Source organism: Sus scrofa, chromosome 2, assembly GCF_000003025.6.
Source record: "Sus scrofa isolate TJ Tabasco breed Duroc chromosome 2, Sscrofa11.1, whole genome shotgun sequence".
NCBI lineage: Eukaryota > Metazoa > Chordata > Mammalia > Artiodactyla > Suidae > Sus > Sus scrofa.
The window spans coordinates 89,580,722-89,607,752 of record NC_010444.4 but is presented as its reverse complement, the minus strand read 5'-3'; the positions used below and the strand labels follow the sequence as shown (position 1 = coordinate 89,607,752).

Here is a 27,031-nt window from a genome sequence, read left to right as displayed (position 1 = left end):
CTTCAAATTCGAAAGAGAATTTTTACCATTCAGTTACCTAAACCACTACAGTGGTTTCTAAAAATCTGTTTCCTGATAAATCATGCAAGCCCTGGACTGATCATATGTCAATCAACACCAAATAGTTACTGACCTACTTCCACATATATGACAAAGTTTTTGCAGCATCCCCCCAAAAAACCTCTTACTTGAAATCTTCGCAATTTTAAAGTAATTCACACTCTGGTTCACCACAATATTTGCTTGGCAACTATAAAGGCATTTAGGCTACTCATAGTACCTGGCTCTTCTGGAATGAAAAAGGTGGACAAATACACATGTTTAAAATTATTTACTTCATTTTAACTCCCAAGTAGAAAGGAATAGAAGTGGTCACAAAGATTATGTCTAGAAATGGCCCTTGGGTAGAGCCCTTGCCAACCTGATACACCTTTCCCCCTTGAAGACCTGACCTCCTTTCTACAGTGAGTCAGTCTGCATTAGTCCCAAGTCTGGAGCAAAACCCTCAGACAGAGACAATGAGAGTAAAGACAGCTGAACACTGTGCCTGGATCATGATGTTGGCAAGTTACCCACCCCCTCCCCGGGAAGTATGGTCACCAAGCCTATGCATCTCAGAGAAATGTTTTGGAGGGGGAAAAAAAGAAACGGAATTAAAATCTTTTGCAAATAACATCTACTCTCAACTCTGTCCGCACATTAACCCATTTGCATCCATGAATTAGAGGACGAGAAAAAGAAATAGAAGAGGGAAAGACTGAAGAGAAAAAGAGACAATAATGAAGAGAGGTACAATAAAGAACCTTGGTTAAAGGTTCCAGAGTCCAACAGACCTGGGTTTGAATCACAGTCATTTAGTTTAACAGCTTTGTGTTAGACCTTGGCCAAGCTGCTTAAGTATCATGAATCTTTGTTTTCTCATCTGTAAAAGGCTAATTATACATAAAAACAATTATGTAAAGCACTTAGCATGCTGCCTGATAAAGCAAGTATAAAAAAAAAAAGTAAGTCTGTAAAGGAGGAATGTAAAAAAGATAATTATGTAAAGCACACTGCCTGCTACACAGCAGGTAGTCAATATAAAGCAGCTGAGGAAGGAAATGGGGAGAGAGGAGGGGAGAGGGAAAAAGTTTCCAGGGTTCAAAGAATAGGCTAAACTCACTCAGAACAAATGCCTTATACTTGCTATAATTAATCTGAAAATATGGTCTGATGACCTACTACATAAGTAGTACCATGCTTCAGTCAGAAATGAATGTGCCCTTCTCATCTTCAAGGTTCAAACAATCCAGCTCAAGAAACAGAAGTCACACACATGACATACATAAAAAATACCCTAAATTGTACTAAATTGTACTAAATTATCAAATATTCCATGTATAGTAAAGCCGGTGCTACAGCCATTTGGAGAAGAGGTTAAGTGAGCACTGGCTTGTGGGGGAAAGTGTCCGGGAGTTGGGGGAGGAGGGGAGGAGACGTGAATAACTTACAGGAGAAGGAGGGGCACGTCTGGCAAAGAAAAAGTCATGTGTTTTGTCCCTGAAATACCAGGGGCCTAAGCAGGGAATTGTGGAGCAAAGGGAACTTGGGTTGGGGCGAGGACAGGCAAAAAGCAGCCAGCCCAGGAGCCACTCAAAGCTACTCTTTTGGATTTTTCATTCCCATTTGAAACTGAGTAGAGATGTTACTTGCAAAAGATTTCAATTCCTTTTCTTTTTCCCCCCTCCAAAATATTTCTCTGAGATGCATAAGGTCGGTGACCAAAAATGGACAGGACTTTGGAACTGGATATGAAAAATAAATAAGACGGGTCTACCTGCGTCTCTTTTGGATTTCTCATTCCCATTTGAAGCTGAGTAGTTCCTCTTTCCTGGTACTTCCCAGGAGAAAGCAAAAGCAAGCTTGTATTTCTCTAGAGAGAGGCTGGCATTCCCTTTCTCAACTACCAGGCTGCACAGGGCAGGGTTTACCAATACAGGCTGGGCTGGGTCAGTATCCCAGCTCTGCCACTCAGTAGCTGTGTGACCTCAGGAAGCAAACTAACCTTCCAGGCTTCAGTTTCCTTATCTGGGAAAGAGGGAGTAATTATGATACAGCTGTACAGATTGTTGAGAGGATAAGTAAATCAATACAATCAAAAAATTCCCTAATTGAAAAACACTAAGAACAGTGCCAGCCACTTGGGAACAAATTTTATGTTCAATAATTATCAATATTGTTGTTATATCTACTACCTTTCATTTACCTTTTAGCTAGACTATATCCATGGAAAGCACAAAGAATCTTCCCACATGTGACTAAGGAGGAGGTGCAAAGGGAAAACCCATTTCAGATTTGCAAGTTTGTCCAAAACTACTGCCAATGGGGAAGCCCCAATGCAAGACCAAGACAATCCAGGGTCACACAGAGGATTTGCATCCATACCTAGCTTGGTGAATGGCCTCCATCCACTCTTTACCGTCCTGCTCCTCCTCACAGCGCAGCTCTAGTGGTTTCTGACCTTCGTGGCCGAAAAGAACAGTGAAGTAATACTGGAAAGAAAAACAAAGTAACATTTTATTTTTCAAGCATAACAACGAGGTATTTCCCTACAAAGGGTATATGCTTACAAAATGCATCAGCATTCCCTAAACCATATTTCAAAATGTAACAACACTCCCAGTCTGCTTGGCAATGACTCTGCACCTAGAAGATACCACAGGTTGCATCTTAACATCCCTCAGTAAGAGTCAACTCATGATCTCTCAGATACAGAAAGATATTTGATAAAATCCTGCACAAATAGATGATGAAAATTCCTTGCAAACTACAAAGCAAAATTTCTGAACCTGATTAATAAGGATGTCTATCAAAAATTTACCACAAATATTTTACCTAATGGCGAACTATTACAAGCAACACTTCTAAAATCAAAAATAAGAAAAAAAATGGCAATTATCACCACTTCTATTTAGCAATTCTGTCTAGAGGGCAACATAAATTAAAGGAAAAAAGAAATGGAAAGCAAGGGGGGAAGTCACATAATACAGATGATGTAAGTGTCTATATTAAAAATTCATTGGGAGTTCCCATTGTGGCACAGCAAAAATGAATCCAACTAGGAACCATGAGGTTTCAGGTTCGATCTCTGGCCTCATTCATTTGGGTTAGGGATCCGGTGTTGCTCTGAGCTGTGGTGTAGGTCGCAGATGGAGCTTGGATCTGGTGTTGCTGTGGTGTAGGCCAGCAGGTATAGCTCTGATCAGACCCCTACCCTGGGAAACTCCATATGCCATGGGTGCAGCCCTAAAAAGACCAAAAAAAAAAAAAAAATCCATTGAAAAACTATTAGAATGAGAACATCCAAAAAAGCTGTTGGATATAAAATCAATATATAAAAATCTATTGAACTTTGGCCCACTATCAACAAGTAGGAAACAATTTTTTAAACACAGCATTTGCAATAACAAAGAAATATAAATAGCTAGGGAACCTAAGGAAACAAATGTATCATCTCTAAAGAGTAAATTAATCTATAACTTCAATGTATTCCAATAAAATTACCTACCAAGAGGTTTAACTTGGGTGGAATTTGACAAAGTGAATCTAGAATCCAAGACGGGGACAGGAGAAGCTGTCACTTTAAACAAGTCTAGTTGAGGCTAGACTTATTAATTACCAAACTGAGACTGTCTGGGAAGGAAATATGACTGGAGGACATTTTATTATAGGACAATGATGAACAAATACACTAGGTCTGCCCAAAACTTCAATGGCATGAAAAGAACCATCCCCACACAGGTGCTCTGAGATGGAAAACCAAAGACAAAACCCAAATTCCTTCTGTGCTGCCAACTTCCCACCCGTCTCCAAACTACTCTTGATTCGGTGTGACCACTACATACTCATTTTCTTCAAACGAATTAAAAAGCTTCATTACGAAAGCTTTTAATCTATAAAAATATTGGATCACTGTGTTGTACACCTGAAACTAATATATTGTAAGCCAACTATACTTCAGTTAAAAAAAACTGTCAAGGGAGTTCCCTTTGTAGCGCAGTGGTTAACAAATCTGACTAGGAACCATGAGGTTGCGGGTTCGTTCCCCAGCCTTGCTCAGTAGGTTAAGGATCTGGCGTTGCCGTGAGCTGCGGTGTAGTTTGCAGACACGGCTCGGATCCCGTGTTGCTGTGGCTCTGGCGTAGGCCGGTGGCTACAGCTCCGATTAGACCCCTAGCCTGGGATACTCCACATGCCACGGAAGTGGCCCAAGAAATGGAAAAAAGACAAAAAAAAAAAAAAAAAAAAAAGTCAGGATAATAACTCTAGAGATAAATTCTTAAAAAAAAAAAAGTCATAGAATTTGCAACACAATTTTACAAAAGGGGGAAAAAAATGGGCTAAAAGACTTCTCCTATTACCTGTGCATAATTCATCAGGCAGCTGAGGACATGCCTATGAGATAAACCACTGTGCTTCCCCATGGACAGCCCTGAGCCCCATAAATGACAAGCTGTCTTTAATTCTTAAACCTCTTGTCCAAGCCGGAATGCCATGAACTAGGGGGATATAACCTGATGAAAAGGCCTCTGAGAATCGCAGGAACTGAGGTTACCACAGTATTCAATAAAGCTTCGATTTAATTTGAGAGGAAAAGAATCGAAACTCAACAAAACAGCAAATCAGTGGCTTAAAGGGCAATCCTTTAACTGATGGCATTTCAGTAAGTGCTGGCCACCATCCAAGGCCAGATGCCCAGTCTGGGAAGAGGAAACACTTAATGAACCTGATAGCGAAAGGCTGCAACCAGCACCTCAACAGCAGCTGCTGCTTGGGAACCCAATTAAAAGCCACCTTTAAAAGACAGCAGGGCGATTACATTACAGAGTACATCCAAAGGTTAGACCATGTCTCAGGCGTAACAATGATGGAAAGGGTTTTAAGAAGTACGGGTTCCAGGAGTTTGCCTAACAAATTCTGCTTAAGCACAAAGAATCAAACACTGCCTCTACATGTACCTGCGAATTATTCGACTCAAGCCATTCACCAAAAAGTCTTCTGGAGTTCCCATTGTGGCGCAGTGGAAACAAATCCAATGAGTAACCATGAGACGGCAGGTTCGATCCCTGGCCTCGTTCAGTGAGTTAAGGATCTGGTGTTGCCTTGAGCTGTGGTGTAGGTTGCAGACACAGCTTGGGTCCCGCATTTCTGTGACTGTGGTGTAGGCCAGCAGCTGTAGCTCTAATTCGACCCCTAGCCTGGGAACCTCCATATGCTGTGGGTGTGGCCCTAAAAAGCAAAAAAAAAAAAAATAATAATAATAAGTTTTCATTGTGTATTCTGGCCTCACTCTGATATGGACTCAATATACCATGGATGTGTACGTCAGATCTGGGGCTTTAGAGGTCCCCTTGGGGATCAAAAGCATCAGTAGGTCCCTTGACAGTACTCTGTGACCTCTGGGCTGCTCCACTGCAATAAACTAGGAGGGGAAGTGCCCAAGTACTGGGTCGTCGGGAAGGGCAAGGAAGAATAATGACAGTGATGACCTCGTTTATGTTTTCAAACGCAACAGCTACATCTTTTTTTTTCCTCCCTGGATAGTTTCACCTGTTCCCAAATCTATTTCTCCAGGCGATCTCTCCTAGGTGCCAGCCCCATTTGTTTCCCATTAGCCAGCATTTCGAGCATGTCCAAAATTGAACTCACTTGCTACCTCCCCTCACTTCCTCACACCCGCTTATGCTTCTCCTCCTACCCTCTGCCCCCCCGGAGCCCTCCTCTCCTCCCTTGCATTTCCTCTGACAAGTGCATCTTTATCCAACAGCTGGCCCAACTAAGAACCCCAAAGTCACCCTTAACTTCTCCCTCCTATCAGCCCCACACGGGGTTTCACCAGTGCCCCCTCCTAAGTCTCTCTTGTGGCTTTTATCATCCCTCACTAGATTACCTAACAGTAACAGCTTTACCACTGATGACAGATAACCACAACTTGGAAATACTTTCCAACTGAGGTTGCTTTATCTTCTAGCTGGTCCCTCTTGCTCCTCATTTCCTGGCTGCTCTTACAGCCCAAAGTGGGAGGTTAATGGCAACCTCTGGAAGCAGGACTGGATGACCGAGGGGAAGCCCTGGTGAGCTCGGAACACAAGGAGAAATGTGGAGAGAAGTAGTGGTGAAGGTAGGTTAGAAAGCAGGAGGCAGCGGAGACATGTCTGGTACAGCTTCTCCCCACTGGAGCCTAAAATCCCAGAGAAAGCTGAGGACCTAAGCGGGTTGATGACAAAGCCAAAAATCAAGGGACTTTGATACTTTGGAGCTCCAGAGGATGTTATCTCACATGATGTCCTCCTGCCTCAAACCCCTGCTCATGACAACAGGAGGTGGTGTCCCCATGGGAAGTAACCGTATCGTATCAATCAGTAAATCTGGTGCCACAGTGGCTAAATAAAGGCAGGGTCTAGGTCTCGAGTTTAGCTATCCAGATCCTCCCCAGCTTTTATGTGGTGTGATGTCCTGGGGTGTACCGTGGAGGACTGTGGAAGGAAGGGGGCCATCAGACCTCATGGGGGCGCTATACAGCCCCAGCAGCAGCCTAGCCATGTAAGCAAAACAGAGAATGGACCACAAGTCATAGCAGCCACACACACTTCAGCAACAGACGCCACCAGGTGACCAAGGCAGAGCCAGAACAATGCCAGACCCAAGTCAGCACCAGCAAGGACTGTCACCCCAACCTTTGATACACACACACACACACACAATCTCAAGGACTCGGGGTCTCCACTTACACAGACCCCATCTTAGCGTAGAAGAATGAATTAACTTTCACGTGATTGGAGCAGAACAAATGTACCACTCTCAGGTAAAGACAGGTTCCTTGTTCTCCAATAGACTACGGAGGAGGTCTTAAAGAGAAAGTAGGCTCAATTTAGAAAAAAAAAAATTTTGTACATATAAGTGTGGTGAAGATAAATCTGCCTTCTTACCCAGCTCCCTCCAACGTGAACAAGATGGCCAGAGTCTTCTTTCTAAAAGATAAATCTGAGCCTTCGGATTTGCTCACAAACCCTTGTTGGTATTCTGAAACTAAGAAACGCAAATCTTGTGCAGACAGAAAACACCCTTCACAAACTGGCCCAATTCTCCATTTTAAACCTCATTTCCGCCTCTTTTCTTCAGGGTACACCACACTCCAGCCAATCAACCTATCGCTCCCCCAAGAAGACAAACCCCTTTCTCAGCCTCCGACTACTACAGAGTTTGCTCTCCGGGAGTCTACAAGTGTGTGTGCATCCTGACTCCCCCAAGTGGTAACTCAACTTACGAGACTTTGGGCAGGACATGTAACCTTTCTGAGACTGAGTTTCCTTATGGGCAAAATGAGGACCACATTTTAGATCTTACAGGACTAACTTGCTGACATGCAGTGCCTGGCACTAAGGAAGCACTTGGCAAAATATGAATTCCCTTCTCTCTCAGCTGTATCTCTTTGTCTTGACTTCTTTCATCTCCAGTCCCTTCTCTACCTACAAGTTCCTACTGAATGTTCATGACTGATGTCACAAAACGTCAATTCCTCTGAGAATCCTTCCCAGATCCTTCTGGCATCCCCCCCTTTCCTCTGGGCTTCGGTAAGCCCATGCACGCTTTTCTCACATCACCTTAGAGCTGTTCATGCATGTGTCCCCCTTTCCTGCAGGACTTGTCCTTTTGTACCTATGATCCTAGCACAGCACTGGGCACACACAAATCCCTCAATAATGTTTGCTGAATAAATGATCATCGATAAAGAAAGATGAGATATAATGAACCTAATAAATTTGCTTCAAACAGCCACACATGACAACCGATTTCATAACTATTTAATCACATCCAGCAGACATTCAGAGAAAAGATTTTAAAAGACCCCTAAAGCTACCAACCCCCTAGAGGAGCAGTAAGAACACATATTGCAGGTCGGCATATTCACCAAAGGGTCTTACCTCTTACCTACAGTGACCAGAAAATGCCAGAAAGACAACATAATGAACAGATCTTGGCTACTTAAATGTTCAGGGTTTTATTGCTATCTATCGTCGCTTTATATGCATTTTCATTTTTTCAATTGTCTGGTTTTTATAATGGGTTTGCTGCTGCAAAAAGAACAAATGTAACCCAATATGAGAACACAAGCTCACTTAAAACTCTAGTTCTTAAGCTTCTGCAAGTTAGAAACAAGTTTACGGTTCTAACAGTGGCAATTGCTGGGGGATGCTATTACAGGACCACTTCCGCTTTCTACATTTCTATATTGTTTGAATCATTTACGATAAACACATATAGCTATATAGCCAACAAAAATCTGCTCATTCCATTTTTAAATTGTTTGAGTCACAAACATATAGCCATATCATCAATAATAAAGACACTATCCACTTTCAAAACAATATCTACGTCTTTATAATATTACTTATATACCCAGAGAAAGTAAATGACCTTGGTCAAATCAGTAATGTTCAAAAGAAGATTAAAAACCACTGTGGGTTTTCTGAAAGTGTATAGGAGAAAAATAATCTCTCAAAAAACAAACAAACAAACAAACAAACTTCTCCGGAGTTCTCCTATGACACAGTGGGTTAAGGATCTACTGTTGTCACTGAAGTGGCTTGGGTCACTGCTGTGGTATGGGTTCAATCCCCGGACTGGGGCACTTTCATATGCCATGGGAGTAGCCAAAAATAAATTTAAAAAAAAAACCTTGCTCTGCAATATATTTTATAATTTTGATAGTACTTCATAGTTTTAAATTATTACATATGTTGTTATTTTTCAGTTTTAGATTAAAAGAATTAAAACCAACCCTTTCCGTGGAGGGGTGGGAGGTGCCCTATTTGCTACGGTCTCCTCTCCAGAGGAAAAGTCACATGTCTGACCCTGCAAGTCAGAGGATGAGTGGATAAAGAAACAGCATACCGTGAACATGGCCAAAAAAGAAAGAAATGGACACCTTCCAAATGTTCCTGGCTTGGCGACTTATACACCTGGGGCTAGTAATCACAAGAACATGGCAGCCTGGAGTGGCAGTGCCCCTGGGACCACAGCATCTCTAAGGCCAAAAGGAGAGTTCCTGCAGCAGCTCAGCAGTAACAAACCCGACTAGTATCCACAAGGATGCAGGTTCGATCCCTAGCCCCACTCAGTGGGTTAAGGATCCAGTGTTGTTGTGAGCTGTGGTGTAGGCTGCAGATGCAGCTCAGATCCCCTGTTGCTCTGGCTGTAGCATAGGCCTGCAGGTGTAACTGTGACTCAGCCTCTAGTCTGGGAACTTCCACATGCCACATGTGTGGCCCTTAAAAAGCAAAAAAAAAAAAAAAAAAAAAAAAAAAGCCAGAGGGAGCTCCCCACTCAGGCCTTGTAGTCTGGGCTTCCTAGTCCCCTGGACTATGAATAATGCTATTGATTGGCCCTGGGCAGCCCAGAGAATATTCCTCCCCCAGCATCCCCATGGGTTGCTATGGCCACCCATGCCAATCGGAAGGGAGATCCAGATGTCTCTGGATGTGGATATGGATGAAAACCATGGACAGCAATTCTCTAGTCCCGGTGCATTTCCAAAGCAATAACAAAGTCTGTGCTCCTGTTAATCTTGCTATGATTCATTACCTCCTCCTCTTTCTCCCTTTTCCCCTTTCTTCTGTAATTGCTTGGAGAATGGAAATGAAAATACATGTTAAATATCTGATACACTGACAAAACTGAGTTTTATGTGCCTAAATTTCACTCCCAAGGGTTTAACTTCACCTAAACTGACAACTCCAACATTCACAGGAACTTCAATTCATGTTGCTTGTATGTGACTGGCCCTCCATAAGAGAAGATACCCCATCCCTGCACCCTGGAGGCACAGACAGATCTCTCTGAACCTGATTTGCTGCCACGTCCCTGGCAGTGAGGGAGAGAGAGATAAGAGAAGACAGACTGAAAACAACAGTTAGGTGAGCATAAAAAAGAAGAAAATACGGGAGTTCCCGTGGTGGCGCAGTGGTTAACGAATCCGACTAGGAACCATGAGGTTGCGGGTTCGATCCCTGCCCTTGTTCAGTGCGTTAACGATCCGGCGTTGCCGTGAGCTGTGGTGTAGGTTGCAGACGCGGCTCGGATCCCGCGTTGCTATGGCTCTGGCGTAGGCCGGTGGCTACAGCTCCGATTCAACCCCTAGCCTGGGAACCTCCATATGCCGCGGGAGCGGCCCAAGAAATAGCAACAATAACAACAACAACAACAACAACAAAAAGACAAAAGACAAAAAAAAAAAAAAAAAAGAGGAAAATTCTTCATGCTTTTTGATACCATCCCCTCCCCTCCTCCTCCTCCTGGTATTCCCACTCTTGTGTATTTCTGGCCATTGAAATGTTACTTGTAAGGGACTTCTCTGCCCACTGCAGCTGGTCACTGACGTGCCAGCTGGGGGTGGGGGGCACTCACTGAAGAAAAGCCGAAGACCTTATATCCTGGACCCAGCTCCCTTGGTCTCTAGAAGAGAAGGCATTTCACTCTCCTGCTTCTGGGGCTGTTTTTATATAGTGGGATCATTTCTTGACCACAGCTCTACCTCATGGGTACCTTTAGCTCCAGAGAAGATTCTGCGTAAGTTAGAGAGCAGTTTTCCAACTACTTTATAGACTCCATCTTTTCACATGATGGTTACATGCTGAAGCTCATGCATTGTCGTTAAAACATATGTCAAATCTCCCAACTACTTCCTCCAGGTCTCCTTAAGAACAGAGACCTAAGACACTGAAGGCTTTCCCCCTACCTATTGATTCACTTCCTTTTCAACTCTGAGATTCAGAGGAACGGCCATGGGCATGTTCACTTCAGTACAAGTGACTTCACAGATTCATGAGGCATCTTAGTGTGGTTCAGCAGAAGGAGCCCCAGGCTATAAGATGGAACATCAGGATTCCGTCCTGTCTTGGGTGACACTGTGTGAACTCTGGCAAGATTCTCTCGTGCTTAGTTTGTTCTTCGTCCAAGAGGTGATCAGGCCATGTCTCCTCCTAACCCCAAGGTGAAGATCAAATGCAGTAATAACACAGATCAAAGTGTCTAGAAAAGCATGACTGTGTCTTGTCATTACTATAGGATTGCCAGATCTCACCAGGAAACCAGCCACCTAGTCTGTCCCCGGAACAAATCCTAGCGCACTGGATTTGTTCCAGCTCTGCAAAACTATGGAACTTGAATGTCCCTCCTGCTTTCTCTCCACTACTTTCCTCAGATAAAAGTACATGGGCAAAAAAAGAAAAGGATGTATTAAAATTATAAACCAGCCCACTGGGTACTTGATAATTAAGAAGAGGTCATACTGTTTTTATCATGGTGGTTATCGGTTGGTTATTTTATTCTTGCGGATTTTGCTGTGGTTGTTTGATATTTATGATAAAAAAAAAAAAAGAGTTCTAATTTTCCCAAAGGCTTAGAGAGGCACTGTATTTTGAAGTGTCAGTGACATGCAAGCATTTGCTGGATGACTTGTCCGAACAGAAGCCAACACACAAACTTTAAATTTGAAACTATGAATAAAGCAGAGTGTTAGCAAGCCTAAAATCCACACTAGGCTGAGTATCAGCATGTAAGACTCACCTCAGAATATATTCTTCTACTAAACATATTTTTTTTTCTTTTTTGGCCACCCCGCGGCATACAGAGTTCCCGAGCCAGTGATCAGATCCCAGCCACAGTCACAACCTATGCTGCAGCTGTGGCAATGCTGGATCCTTTAACTTTGGTATCCAACCTGCATCCTGATGTTGCAGAGATGCCACCAATCCTGTTGTGCCACAGTGGGAGCTCCCCAAACATATTTTAATAGACAAGAATTTAATTTAGAATACAGCTTAACTGCCTCCTATTGTGTGTGATTGGTGGGGGGGGTAACAACAATAGGAAAAATACATCCTGTCTGGCTTCCAAATTTCACCAAAAAGTGAGTCAAATTAAACTGTGCCAAGAGGGTCAGAAAACCTGTCATTTTAAGAATAGCTAAAAGAACTTGATATATTTGGTTGCTCTTCAAATCTCTGAAAGGTTATCATATAAAAATTGAACAGGGAAACTTCCATCGACCAAGGGATAAGTTCCCATAAATCACCAGGCATATTGAAATTTATGAAAATGGAAGCATAAGACACAGTGGCCTAAGCCATCATCCCTGGCTCACAGGAAAATGCAACAATTCCTCTCCATGTTTCATTACATTCTCACACAAGTTCCTGTCTTCCTCTTATAGCACCACTTCAGACGGGGGCAGATGTTATTACAGATAATGTTTGATCTATGGAATTGGCTCTCCCTCATCCCCAGTCCTGTTTACTCATTATCTTTAGAGAGAGAGATCTACCACCGGTCAGCCTAGAACCATTGTCACAACATGAGCTGTGCTGTGGTGTAGGTCGAAGATGTGGCTCGGATCCTGAATTGCTGTGGCTATGGTGTAGGCCAGCAGCTACAGCTCTGATTCGACCCCTAGCCTAGGAACTTCCATATGCTGCAGGTGAGGCTCTAAAAAGACAAAAAAAAAAAAAAAAAAAGGCATGTAATAGACGATGCACATAAACAATGGCTAGACCACTGTTCTGATTTTGCTGCTCAATATCTCAGTTTTTATCATATGGCAATTTACCAAAATGGGAATGAAAGAAAATACACGTCTAAGCAAAGAAATAATTAGTGCCTTTTAAGAGGGAACATCTTTTATGACACTGCCCCTTGTGTATATTAATAATCATCAGTTACACTTATCAAATTAACTAAGAATCATTGTTGCATTGATGGCTTTTATCAGAAGCATCAGGTTCACAATATTACAAAAGTGACAGAAAGAATCCTTTGAAATGTCGTCTCACGTTTTATATTTTAAGTGCTAGCTACGCAGCAGTAACTATTAACACATAATTCACTGAGCAAACCTCAAAGATGGAAGCCCTAATAGGAATAAATAACTGAAAATGACCAAATTATCATATATCCCAAATGGCATAGCTCAAGAGGCAAAAATCAGATAATGTAAAAGGATGAATTAATGCAGTTAATAAATAAAGAAGTTTTATAAATCAATTAAAAAAGTCAAATACACTAACAGGAATGTGGGAAAAGGAACAGAATGTTCACATACTCACAACAAAAATTATATACATGAAAATATTAAAAAGAAATGCATAGTAGTACATTAAGACCATTGTTTTAAATTGTCTTTTTTAGGAATACAAAAATACAATGCTTTTTAAAATTGTACCCCAAAAAATCAAATACCCGGGAATACACCTGACCAAGGAGGTAAAAGACTCACATGCCAAGAACTATAAAACATTAATCAAAGAAGTTAAGGAAGATGCAAAGAAATGGAAAGATATTCCATGCTCTTGGGTATGAAAAATCAATACTGCAAAAATGGCTACACTACCCAAAGCAATCTACAGATTCAATGCAATCCCTATCAAATCACCCAGGACATTTTTCACAGAACTAGAACAAACAATCCAAAAATTTATATGGAACCACAAAAGACCCAGAATTGCCAAAGCAATTCTGAGAAACAAAAACCAAGCAGGAGGCATAACTCTCCCAGACTTCAGGCAATGTTACAAAGCCACAGTCATCAAGATAGTGTGGTACTGGTACAAAAACAGACAGACAGACCAATGGAACAGAATAGAGAACCCAGAAATAAACCCAGACACCTATGGTCAATTAAGCTTTGACAAAGGAGGCAGGAACATAAAATGGGGAAAAGACAGTCTTTTCAGCAAGTCCTGCTGGGAAACCTAGACAGCTGTATGCAAATCAATGAAACTGGAACACACCCTCACACCATGCACAAAAATTAACTCAAAATGGCTGAAAGACTTAACTATAAGACAGGACACCATCAAACTCCTGGAAGAAAATATAGGCAAAACATTCTCTGACATAAACCTCATGAATATTTTCTCAGGTCAGTCTCCCAAAGCAACAGAAATAAAAGCAAAAATAAGCCTATGGGACCTCTCAAACTGACAAGCTTTTGCACAGCAAAGGAAACCAAAAAGCAAACAAAAAGACAACTTACAGAATGGGAGAAAATACTTTTAAATGATGCAACTGACAAGGGCTTAATCTCTAGAATATACAAGCACTTATACAACTCAACAGCAAAACCGCCAACAACCCAATGGAAAAACGGGCAAAAGACCTGAATAGACATTTCTCAAAGGAAGATAAACAGATGGCCAACAAGCACCTGAAACAATGCTCAGCATTCCTGGTTATTAGAGAAATGCAAATCCAAACTACCATGAGATACCACCTCACACCAGTCAGAATGGCCATCATTAATAAGTCCACAAACAGCAAATGCTAGAGGGGGTGTGGAGAAAAGGGAACCCTCCTGCACTGTTGGTGGGGATGTAAGCTGGTACAACCACTATGGAGAACAGTATGGAGGTGACTTAGACATCTATACATAGAACTACCATATGACCCAGCAATCCCACTCTTGGGCATATATCCGGACAAAACTTTCCTTAAAAAAGACAATACGCCCACATGTTTTTTGCAGCACTATTCACAATAGCCAAGACATGGAAACAACCCAAATGTCCATCGACAGATGATTGGATTCGGAAGTGTGGTATATATACACAATGAGATACTACTCAGCCATAAAAAAAGAACCAAATAATGCCATTTGCAGCAACATGGATGGAGCTAGAGACTCTCATACTAAGTGAAGTAAGTCAGAAAGAGAAAGACAAATACCATATGATATCACTTATATCTGGAATCTCATATATGGCACAAATGAACCTTTCCACAGAAAAGAAAATCATGGACATGGAGGATAGACTTGTGGTTGCCGAGGGGCAGGGGGAGGGAGTGGGATGGATGGGGAGCTTGGGGTAAATAGATGCAGTGTGTTGCCTTTGGGATGGATTAGCAATGAGATCCTGCTGTGTAGCACTGGAAACTATGTCTAGTCACTTATGATGGAGCATGATAATGTGCAAAAATAGAATGTGTACATGTATATATAGCTGGGTCACCATGCAGTACAGTAGAAAAAAAATTGTATTGGGGAAATAACAATTATTAAAAAAAAAGAAAAAGAAATAAATATGTACATTAAAAAAAGTTAAAAAAAATAAGGTTCTGAAAAATATATAAATAAATTGCCTTTTTTAAAAAATAATAAAAGCCAGAGATAGAAAGTGTAATGTGCTGACTGAAATGAAAATGGTTAAGAACTTTGTAAAGAAGGTTGGTAATTTGTATCAAGACCTTAAAGTATTGCACTGTTTTTATATAGGGATCTATACTAACAAAATCACTGAAAATACATTCAAAGACATATTTGAACCTCAGACCGCTTCTATTTCCACTCAAAGTGGATGGCCAGGTGCACAACCCTCCCCACTGGGAGAATTTCTCCTTATCACGGTCTTTCAGAGCCATTCTGAGCTGACTCATCCACAACCCAAGCTTTGGCTTTTCCCTTTTCCTTCACTGAGTTGTACGGGATTCCGCATACACCCAGCAGCATTAGCTAAGAAAGGGGTGCTGGGGTAACAGTGGTGGATGCCATGATGGTAAAGAGTAAAAATCGTGCGTCAGAGTTGCCACACCCTAGGCTGAAATGGCTGAACCTTTTTTTTTTTTTTTTGTCTTTTTTTTTTTTTTTTTTGCCTCAGCATATGGAGGTTCCCAAGCTAAGGGTCTAATCGGATCTGTAGCCGCCAGCCTACGCCACAGCCACAGCAACGCCAGATCCAAGCCGCATCTGCGACCTACACCACAGCTCACAGCAACACTGGATCCTTAACCCACTGAGCAGGGCCAGGGATCAAACCCGAAACCTCATGGTTCCTAGTCAGATTCGTTAACCACCGAGTCACGGTGGGAACTCCTGAAATGGTTGGACCTTTACAGCACTGCCTCACCAAGTCACTGCATGTGGGCTACCTCAGGAAGGGCATAATCTGGAACAAGGCAGCTCTCTGCAGCTGTAGTAGACGCTGAAGGAGCTGAGAGCTAGAGGGTGTCTGTAGACCAACTCTTTGCAGCTGGGCAGCAACCCCTTCTGTGAAGGGGAATCTGATTGATGTACCTTCATGGCTAGCAAAATCCCAAATGTCCTTCAATAGGTGAAGAAACTATATGTGGTATATGAATACAGTGGAAAACTTTTCAACAGCAAATAAGCAATTGCTAATACTTAGATAAACATGGATGAACCTCCACTTCACAATGGAAAACTCTGGCAGACAACACCATCACCAAAAGAATAAGGTTAAAAAAAGTATCAATTCATATTCATTCATAAAGTAAAGAAAAATCAAGTCAAAGTATTAATTCATATTAATTTATATATAGAGAGAGAGAGTAAATGGGGCAATATATTCATATATAGTGAATCTAGGTAAAAGACATACAGAAGTTCTTTGCACTACTCTTGCAATTTTACTAAGGTTTGAAAGAAAAACAAAATTTGAAATTTTTTAAAAGTCAGGTTGTTAGGGGAGTTCCCATTGTGTCTCAGCAGAAACGAATCTGACTAGCATCCATGAGGACACAGGTTTGATCCCTGGCCTTGCTCAGAAGGTTAGGGAATCTGGTGTTGCCGTGAGCTATGGTGTAGGTCACAGACGTGGCTTGGGTCCGGCATTGCTGTGACTGTGGGGTAGGCCAGCAGCTACAGCTCTGATTCAACCTCTAGCCAGGGAACCTCCATATGCAATGAGTATGGTACTAAAAAGACAAAAAAAAAAAAAAAAAAAAAAAAAAGTCAGGTTGCTAGAAGGCAAATTCATGGTCTCCAAGCACTTGAGAATCTGCTGTAAAAGTTTGGTTACGCTGTCACATATCCACTGACATGGAACAAGTTCATTAGGTCAAAAAAAAGCAGGATTTAAAGCAATAGGTGGAATGCAGCTAACCATTTACAATGAAAGAAAAAGAAATATATGTAACACCTATTTATTTATAATATGTATGTTTGTAAGTTGATAAAAAGGTATATTGAAAAAATACACTAAATGAAGAAAGCGTAAAAGCAAATCTCATCATCAGTAATTTTACTCCCTAGAGAAACACCCATGGGCTCGAAGAGCACATATAGGGATACTCACTACAACACTGCTTTAGAAGCCAAAAAAAAAAAAGACAACAATCTAAATATATATCCAAAAAAGGATAGTTAAATATACTACAGCAAACCTTGAATAAGCAGTTTAAAAGAATGAGTTCTATGTGTACCAACATTTATAAGAAAGGCAACAAAAACCAAGCTGGAGAATAAATACAAAATTTGTAACATTAATGAAGAAGTATTACTAAAACTAAGTGGAAGAACAGACTTGTGGTTGCCAAGGGGAGTGGGGGAGGTGGGATGGACTGCGAGTCTGGGGCTAATAGATGCAAACTATTGCATTTGGAGTGGACAAGCAACGAGATCCTGCTGTAAAGCACAGGGAACTGTATCTAGTCACCTGTGATGGAACATGACGGAGGATAATGTGAGAAAAAGAATATATATGTATGACTGGGTCACTTTTCCGTACAGTAGAAATTGAAAGAACACTGTAAATCAACAATAATGGAAAAAATAAAAATCATATTAAAAAAATAAGTGGAAGGAAACAAACCAAAATGCTGACAGTAGTTATCCCTTAGTAATTATTACCTTCTTATGCATACATTTAATGCACTTTTCAAATTAGTCATAATAAAAATATACATTTTAAAGACAAAATATAAAGAGTCCTACATATGCTAAAGATTTGAAAAATACTCAGGGTCAACTGGACACTTTTCTGCTTTAAAACAAATATGCTGAAGCATCGCAGTGTGAAAAAGAAGGCTACATGTTATGCACTTATTTATAAATTTAAAAAAAAAAGGTACAGCAAATTTTCAGAAACACCTATGTAAATAAAAGGACTTAGAGCACATTTGGTGGACATGCCTGGACTCTTAAATACCAAAGGAGCAGGATTAGGAAGGGAGCTTAAAATGTTGCCTGAATGTGAACTGTTAATGATGGTTTTGCTGGGCCTCTTTCCCCAAAAAAGACTTTCAATATTAAAAATACATTTTCACCTCATTTGCTGATAGCTGAAAGCTTATAGCTGTCAGACATTTAAAAGAAAATGAGAGTCTCAAATCTCCACAATCAGCATGGCTAAGAATATCAAACTTCAGTACTGGAAAAGAAAATTTGCACATGTGCATTAGCTAGGGCTTTTTATTTGTGCTGCTTCTCCAAAAATCCTCATAAAGCTAAACCTCTCTCAAATTTTCCAGAGAATTTGGAATTTTAGTTTCAAAATTGGAGAATTTAGCTTATGCCACACTTTACGTCTCTTTGATAAATTAATAACAAATAATTCAATCTGTACCTTATACATTTGTTATTATTTTCATTGTGAAAATACAAGCTAAATGCCATGACTTTTGTTGACCACTTATGTACATTATGTACCCCTTAAGAAAAAGTTTAATTTTTGCCCATGTAAATAATCACATAAATCATATAAATATAGAAAATATAGAAAAGCAAAATTAGGGAAATTGGTCCATAAGTCCAACATCATCCAAAAACAACCACTGATAAATTCTGATGTCTTTCAACCCATTCTATTTTCTTCTTTTCTTTCTTTTCTTTTTTCTTTTCTTTCTTTCTTTTTTTTTTTTTTTTTAACAGGTGTACCTGCAGCATATGAAGTTCTCAGGCCAGGGGTCAAATCAGAGCTGCAGCTGCTGACCTATACCACAGTCACAGCAACTCAGGATCCAAGTTGCATTTGCAATTTATGCCGTCCCTTTCAGTAATGCCGCATTCTTAATCCACTGAGCAAGGCCAGGGATTGAACCTACATCCTCACAGACACCATGTAGGTTCTTAACCCGCTGAGCCACAACTCCTCATTTTATTTTCTAAAGGCAGTTTAATATAGTTGAGCTCACGCTGCATATGCAATGTTATTCTGGTTATTTTTCAAGTTCCATGATAAACTAAATATGATTCCATGTTACTTAAAATGTGGTAAACATTTATAAAAGGCTGTACAGCACTGCACAGAGAGGATATGCGACAGTTTACTTAAATGTATTTGCCTATTTTTAAAACATTATTCCTCCTAACATTTTGGCACATAAAACTTTTAACTGGAATTTTGAGTTAGTCCATTGGTTGAGATTTTCAAAACTGGATAAAAGATATTAATCGTTTGGGTTTTTAAAATTTGTTTTTAGATTTCCTTTAAGGATCTTTGCTCCGCATTTGCCAAGGCTGACACAAGGCTACATCTAACAGGTGTGATAATCAGCTACTGAAATGACACTCACACCACAATTCCAGCCACTGAATAACCGCATTTGTGATGCTATAACCAGAAATTATAAATGGTTGAATATTCCTACCCTCTGGGAGCTTACACTCTTGGGGAGCTTCTTTCACCTGGGCAGTGTATGATGTTCATGCCTCTGTGCTTGGGCATAAGAATAGCTAACATCCATTCGGTGCTTAATGTTAAGCCAGGTGTTGTACTAAGATTCTGCATGTATCTTCTCATTTAATTCTCACGATGACCCCAAGATTTATTCCCATTTTACAGATGAGAAAATAGGCTTAAAGAGGCATGATGGTCATCCCCAATCCACCAGGGCAAGTGCCCCAAGCTGGAGGCCCAGGAGTAGGAAAGGACTCTTATTCATACACACACACACTGCTGCCTACTCTCTGATGGGAAAGCTTTACACGTGGCAAAGCTAGCCAGGTCATGTGAGTCCAAAACCCAGGACTCTGAAATGGCGATCTGCTCTACTGAGCCACCTCTGGACCACATGGGAGGGAAGAAATAGATGGGTTGGAACCTGGGTAAACAATAAGTACGTCCAGAAAATAAATTTCCAAAAATCATCAAGTCTATGCAGTTCTCCCCCTCAATTTCATAATGTTCCTATCTGCTGCCCTTACCACTTCCATCCTCACTTCTAATATTTATATCAACAGCCTAAGAGACACCAGGTGCTACAAGAAGGAAAGAAGGGAGGGGGAAAAAAAAGGAGGGAGGAAGAAATCCGTTAAATATTTATCAACCACCTTATTTTAGAATGTGTCGTGCTGGTATGTTTTATACACACACACCATACACACACACACACACCCCACTCCCTGGTCTTAAGGACACTGCCATTTAGTTAAAGAGATAAATTAGTTACTCATAAAACAAGATTAAATAAGTGAAAGTTATGTCAAAGTGCTAAAATAAGCTTATGAAAATGACAACTATCAACATACATTTTTTCAGATTATTAGACATTTGAGACAGTTGCTCCTGAATGTTAGACCATACATCCTGATTTGGACCTATTAGAAAATATTTACTAGAGCATTCAGAGGGAAGAACAGTCCAAAATATGGGAGGAGCAGGTGGGAAGAGACTGGCAGAAATGAGGCAGACGTCTCTTGCTGGGTGGTACTGAGAAAGCTTGGGGCCCTTAGAATCTCTCCATCACCACCACTGCCAAGGGATATGGACACTTCTACTGTGCCTTCTACTCACACACGGGAGACCAAGGATGCCCCATCGGATCTGTTTGCTCAGCATGTCACTCAGTGGGTTCACCTCCCCTGTGGGTGGCGTCATTGCTTTGAAGAACAACATGCAGTCGCCCTTCTCTTGGCTGCACCTGCAATTTGGGGAGTAAGGCTCGCAGCATCGCGGAGAGGTGGGTGATCCTGATGGTTGACTGTCGGTCCTGACCCCAGCCTCCTGGCATTCAAGTCCCATTAATGAACCTTATGAACTAACATATCCTTAGGCAAGTTGCTCAGTACCACTGTGCTCCAATTTCTGCATCTAAAAATGTGAGTAAGGAGTTCCCTGATGGCTCAGCAGGTTAAGGACCTGGTGTTCTTACTGCAGTGGCGCAAGTCATTGCTGTGGCGCAGGTTTGACCCCTGGCCCTGGAAATTCTGCATGTTGTGGGTGTGGCCAAAAATAAAGTGAGTGATCATTATATCTACCTCACAGAGTTATTGTGAAAATTACATGAATTCTTCCAAGTAAGGAACTTAGGTACACGGAGCTATTTTCACTAACAAACTTGGGCTTGCTTTGCTGTCTATTTGTAGAGCCTAAGCACACAAGTCCAGACTCAAGGGAAATAGGAAGCTCCTCTTTCAAGGTCAAGATAAGGCCACATTGTTCTCTATAGCCAGGGGATGAGGTGCACCCAGATTTAATAAATTGGCCTTTGTTTCTCATTCTACTGGATATTCTTCTACACGCAGTCCATTGGTGAGAACTTCAGAGGAAGAAAAGAACATAATCCCCCAACAGAAGGGTTGCAGGCTTGCATCCACTTATTTGTCAGATTTTAAAGAGCCACAAAACTACAGAAAATAAAGCCTGTGCCTTAAGCAATGGTGATTTACTGTATTTTTCTTGGGCTGGAACCATGAGATAATAAAAATTGTATTTTAACAGTTCTAACCTGGCAGTCATACACAACTTTCTGCGGAAAGTCTCTATATCCATTCAAAGAGGAGTTGAACTATGTCTAGTCACTTATGATGGAGCAGGATAATGTGCAAAAATAGAATGTGTACATGTATGTGTAACTGGGTCACCATGCCGTACAGTAGGAAAAAAATGTATTGGGGAAATAAGTATTAATAATAATAATAATAATTACTATTATTATTATTATGCAAAGTATTAAAAAAAAGAAGAAGAAAAGCCAGCACTTAGACGATTTTTTTTCACATTTTCTACCCAGATATTTTTTAGCCGGATTTTTAAGGACTCTGTATATAGTACTGAATTTCGACAATGCAAGAACTCTGAAATCCCAGTATCTGACCTATAGTAAGCGTTCCATAATGCTGACTGAATAAATACAAAACAGCATTTACTATAACCAAAAGGATACTGTGAGAAAGTTGAGTTTAATGGCATGAGTTTTAAAAAGCAAAGAAAAAAGAAACAGTGAGGGATTATCTGCCCAGCTCATTTCCAGGGCAGTAAGCAGCAAGGGCTCCCAGGAACAGAAGGACACTGGAGCTCTCTGAAGGCAGGTGGTGCCAGAGGGGAGGGGGCGCTCCAGCCTCAGGGTCCAGCTAGAAAAAGGTCTGGGGGGAGGAGTGGACCTCGGCACCCTCCCAGGAAAGAAAGGTCTGCTTCGCTGTACAGAAGCATCTCTCAGGAACCAAAATAGGTCAGTGTAAATTCTCAAGTTGTTGACCTTGAAAACCAGCAAGTAGACAAAAAGAAACTCAAGTTCACCCTTTCTTCCAACAAGGCTAAGAATCTTGGGAGTGTGTTTCTGGGAAGATTTGGTCAACTTGAAACCACAGTTAGAAACTTTTTGAGCAAATTATACTGTGAAAAAAAAAACATAAATAACCACATGATTTTGATGGCATCTAAATCAGTCACAATACAAGAAGAGGAAATGGATTAGCTGCTCTGGGGTATGAAACTACTGATTTTAACTCATTTACAGCCTCATCCCTGTCTACTATATACAAATCTTTCTACCGACTCCTCTGGCTAGAACACACTTTTGGGAACACCTTCGCACTCTCAAAACTGTTGTGGGTTTCACAAAGCCATTGAAATCAAGAGACTCCCACTTTCAAAGGTCCTTCAATCAAAGTAAGAAGCATCACAGTGAAATCAAGAATAGCCTGAAGGGCCATCAAAACAGGATCCCAACAGAAAACCATGAACCAAGTATGATTAGAGCTTGATAAACAAAAAACAACCTAAAGTGGAAAAAACTGAGGCACCCAAATGAAACACCCCAAAATGTTAAAGCAGATGTTAAATGTCTTTGGGTAATACACATTTAAATAATTTTGGTTCTAGAGTCATCCAGTTTTTTTAAGGAGCATTTATCTGGTTTTTTTTGAAAAACATTTAACTAATTAAATATTGAGGTCCAAGTTGTTTTCAAACTAGGAAACAAAAAAATAGGCTCTAGGGACTTCAGTGGGGTGTGGTTTGTTATTTAGACCTCACTGGAAATAGTTTCCTTCATATCTTGAAAGCCTTTTATTATCACTCAGGAAATTTTTTTTTAATTTGGAAGGGATCTTAAAGATTGTCTGATAAAAACTACCTCTTTGTACAGCTGAGGAAATAGTGAATTTCCTAACAAATAACCAGTCAGGGGCAGACCTAGAACTCTGACCCACAATTCCTGCCTCCTAATCAATGTTCTCACCAACACAGAGCCTACTTCACCAGAGAAAGGGCCTCTTCTCCCTTCTAGAGAGCAAGAACAAAGCACTGCAAAAAGTAATCTCACTCCACACCTGGGTATAAGCTCAAGAGAAATGAAAACATGTATCTACATAAAAACTTGCATAGGACTGCTCACAGCAGCATTATTCATAATAGCCAAAAAGGGGAAACACTCAAATAACCCTCAAGTGATGAATGGATAAACAATGTGGTATATCCATGAAATAGAATATTATTCAGTCATAAAAAGGAATGAAGTATGGATACCAGCTATATACATACATGGATAAGCCTTGAAACCATTATGCTAAGTGAAAGTTGGTCACAACAGACTACACATTACATGATTCCACTTATATAAAAGGTTGAGAAGGGCAAATCCATAGCGACAGAAAGAGAATTAGTAGCTGCATAGGCCTGGGGGGCCAGGGAGTGGGAAACTGGAGAGATTTAATTGTTTTAAAATTCACTATGGAAATTCCCTTCGTGGCTCAGTGGTTAACGAACTCAACCAGGAACCAAGAGAGGAGGTTTGATCCTGGCCTCGCTCAGTAGGTTAAGATTCCAGCATTGCCATGAGCTGTGGTGTAGGTTGCAGACATGGCTCAGGTCCTGCATTGCTGTGGCTGTAGTATAGGCTGGCAGCTGTAGCTCCAATTCGACCCCTAGCCTGGGAACTTTCACATGCTGCAGGAGTGGCCCTAAAAAAAGAAGCAAAAATAAATAAATAAAGTAAAATAAACTAAAATTCACTGGGGTGATGAGTGCAGCTGAAAACAAAACTAAAAATTTACCAGCATGCACTGCATTTCTGTTCCAAGTAGAAAACAATACTGATGATGTTGCATTGAAGGAAAGGCAATTGTTTACACAGATTATGATTTGAATCAGAGCATTTATACCTTTTCCATATTTGCTGCCCTGCCATTGGTCATGTTACCCACACTCTGGAACTCCCATCTCTACCAATTAATACAGTAAATTCTCCAGTGCCATTTCAACTGATGAAATGGCCCAAGTTAAATAGTTGTGGTACCTCATGTGGTAGAAAAAGCCAGGCTCCGACAAGAGAGCCTGCTTTCTGGGGTTTTTGTTGTTGTTGTTGTTGTTGTTGTTGTTGTTGTTGTTGTTGCTTTGTCTTTTGTCCTTTTAGGGCTGCACCTGTAGCATATGGAAGTTCCCAGGCCAGGGGTCGAATCGGAGCTGTTGCCCCAGCCTACACCACAGCCACAGCAACACCAGATCCGAGCTGCGTCTGCAACCTACACCACAGCTCACAGCAACGCCAGATCCTTAACCCACTGAGCGAGGGCAGGGATCAAACCCTCAACTTCATGGTTCCTAATCGGATTCATTTCCGCGGTACCACACAGGAACTACGAGAGCCTGCTTTAAAGAAGAATACATTATTAAGACATAAGAAATGAACTTGCTTCCAATGGTTTAACCAAGTAGTTAGGTGTATGATCGTTCTCACTCACAAGCCAGCTGGGGGGATATTGCAACTGGACTGGATGTGCAGCTTCCTGACCTCACATCACAACCAAAACAGACTCTTAACTGTTCATCCCACTTTTCATTTACAGAAGTCCACAAACTCTCTGGGAAACGGATACCACCCTGTGATCAGTAGGTCAATCACTGCCCAGAAACAAAAGAGCATGCAAGAAGTAACGTGCCAAACCTTATCTGGTTGCAAATCAAGGAGGAGACCTCGAAACCAAGTACATCCAATACTCAGTAGTCAAGTATTATTTTTTTTCTCCCCTGTTCAATGACAGGAAACTGCTCATTGTATTTAGAGCTCAAAGGCAAATGAGAGCTTTATTCTGGCTACAAGCCTCAAATCATTCCAGAGAACCTTAAATGCTCTGAGGCTCTCGCCAACATTAACACAAACACAAGCACATAAGTCAACTCCCAGCTCTCATCTCACCAACACCTCTGCAGCAGGGATTCTGCTTTCCAGCAGGAGTTTTTAAACAGGAGGGTGGGGATGCAAACAAGCCACAGGCACCCTGTTGCCACCACTGACCTACAGTTACCTGAGCCTCTCTCCAGGCAAAGCCTGTAACTGTTACCTATGGGACTCTCTTCAAAGACTTAGGACAATGGCAAGCATGTAGAAGATTCAGTTCCCCACCTTTTGGGGAGGAAAACACAGGCTTCTTTTTCCTAAAATAATGAATAAAAAGTAGATATTCTATTTCTTTAAGTCTATAGTTCAGCCTTGGCACTGACCCTGTGTTATACGGAAACCTGTTTTGATGCGTGAAATCAAAACAAATTGGTTTGATACAATTTTGCTTGTCAATTATACCTAGTAAAGCTGAAAAATTTGTCTGTTTTTATGAATAACCAATTTATTTTTCCTTTATTAAAGAAAAACTATTAGACTCTTTGTGATATAAAAAAAAAAAAAAAGAGTTATTTTCCTCTGGCAGGTAATCAATCACTATAACCAATTCATGCCCACTGGATAGAGTTCGAAGGACTCTCATTGATAGTTTCCACTGGTTTGAAGACATCCAAACAGCCTTTTTTTTCCATAAGCAGCTCAATAGCCAGAGTCAGGCCAGCTACTTTGCTGGCCAAACCTGTCATAATAAATGTAATATAATGCTGACAAATTATTGTTGGGAAAAATTATAATCCTATTATCAAATCTTCCATTTCACTCTGCCTAGTGAGATAACATCTTGCAAAATCCCAGAAAAAAGATGACTTAATTACAAAATCTCCACATCAACACAATGTATATACTCTTACTTACATGGTATTGAGAGTCTGTGAGAACTAATATGCTTTTAAGTCTAGACTGAACTAAGTAAAGGTACAATAAGATTTTTTTTAAATTTTTATTTCTTCCAAAGATATAAATTTACCCAGTAATAATTACAGTCCTTTTTTTTTTTGGCTTTTTAGGGTCACACCGACAGCATATGGAGGTTCCCAGGCTAAGGGTCAAATCAGAGCTACAGCTGCTGGCCTACACCACAGCCACAGCAACGCGGGGTTGTCTGCGGGTGTCTGTGACCTAGACCACAGCTCAGGGCAACACAGCATCCTTAACCCACTGATCGAGGCCAGGGATCAAACCCCGAAACACTATGGTTCCTAGTCGGATTCATTTCCACCGCACTACAACGGGAAACCCCTAGTCCTTTCATTTTAATATCATATAATCACTTGTTTACAATGATAAAACTGCATCTTCTTTTTTTATTTTTTTGTCTTTTTTGCCTTTTCTAGAGCTATTTCCAGTGGCATATGGAGGTTCCAAGGCTAGAGGTCTAATCAGAGCTGCAGCCACCGGCCTACACCAGAGCCACAGCAATGCAGGATCTGAGCCGCGTCTGCGACCTACATCACAGCTCACAGCAACACTGGATTCCTAATCCACTGAGCCAGGCCAGGGATCGAGCCCACGACCTCATGGTTCCTAGTTGGATTTGTTAATCTGAGCCACGACAGGAACTCCTGCATCTTCTGAACCACAGAAAAAATTAAGAATGGATGGGTCACCTCAAAGTACCGTCCAAATGCTCCTTAACTATCGTTCAGTTATAGTTTCTTTTCTCTACGATCCATCATTTAAAATAGGTAGCAAATGGAGTTCCTGTCATGGCGCAGTGGTTAATGAATCCAACTAGGAACCAAGAGGTTGCAGGTTCGATCCCTGGCCTTACTCAGTGGGTTAAGGATCCGGCATTGCCCTGAGCTGTGGTGTAGGCTGCAGACTCGGCTTGGATCCCGTTCCTGTGGCTCTGGAGTAGGCT

The 27,031-nt window shown here is 41.1% G+C and overlaps 1 protein-coding gene across 5 annotated transcripts in view; it reads right to left on the bottom strand.

Moving 5' to 3' along the window:
• Positions 1-27,031, bottom strand: part of RASGRF2 (Ras protein specific guanine nucleotide releasing factor 2) — a 268,156-nt gene that overhangs the window by 186,351 nt on the left and 54,774 nt on the right. For all 5 annotated transcript variants that reach the window (XM_021084499.1, XM_021084503.1, XM_021084500.1 and 2 more), the window contains exon 2: positions 2,425-2,531. In XM_021084499.1, the coding sequence (XP_020940158.1) occupies positions 2,425-2,531 (107 nt within the window). The remainder of the gene's footprint in view (positions 1-2,424; positions 2,532-27,031) is intronic.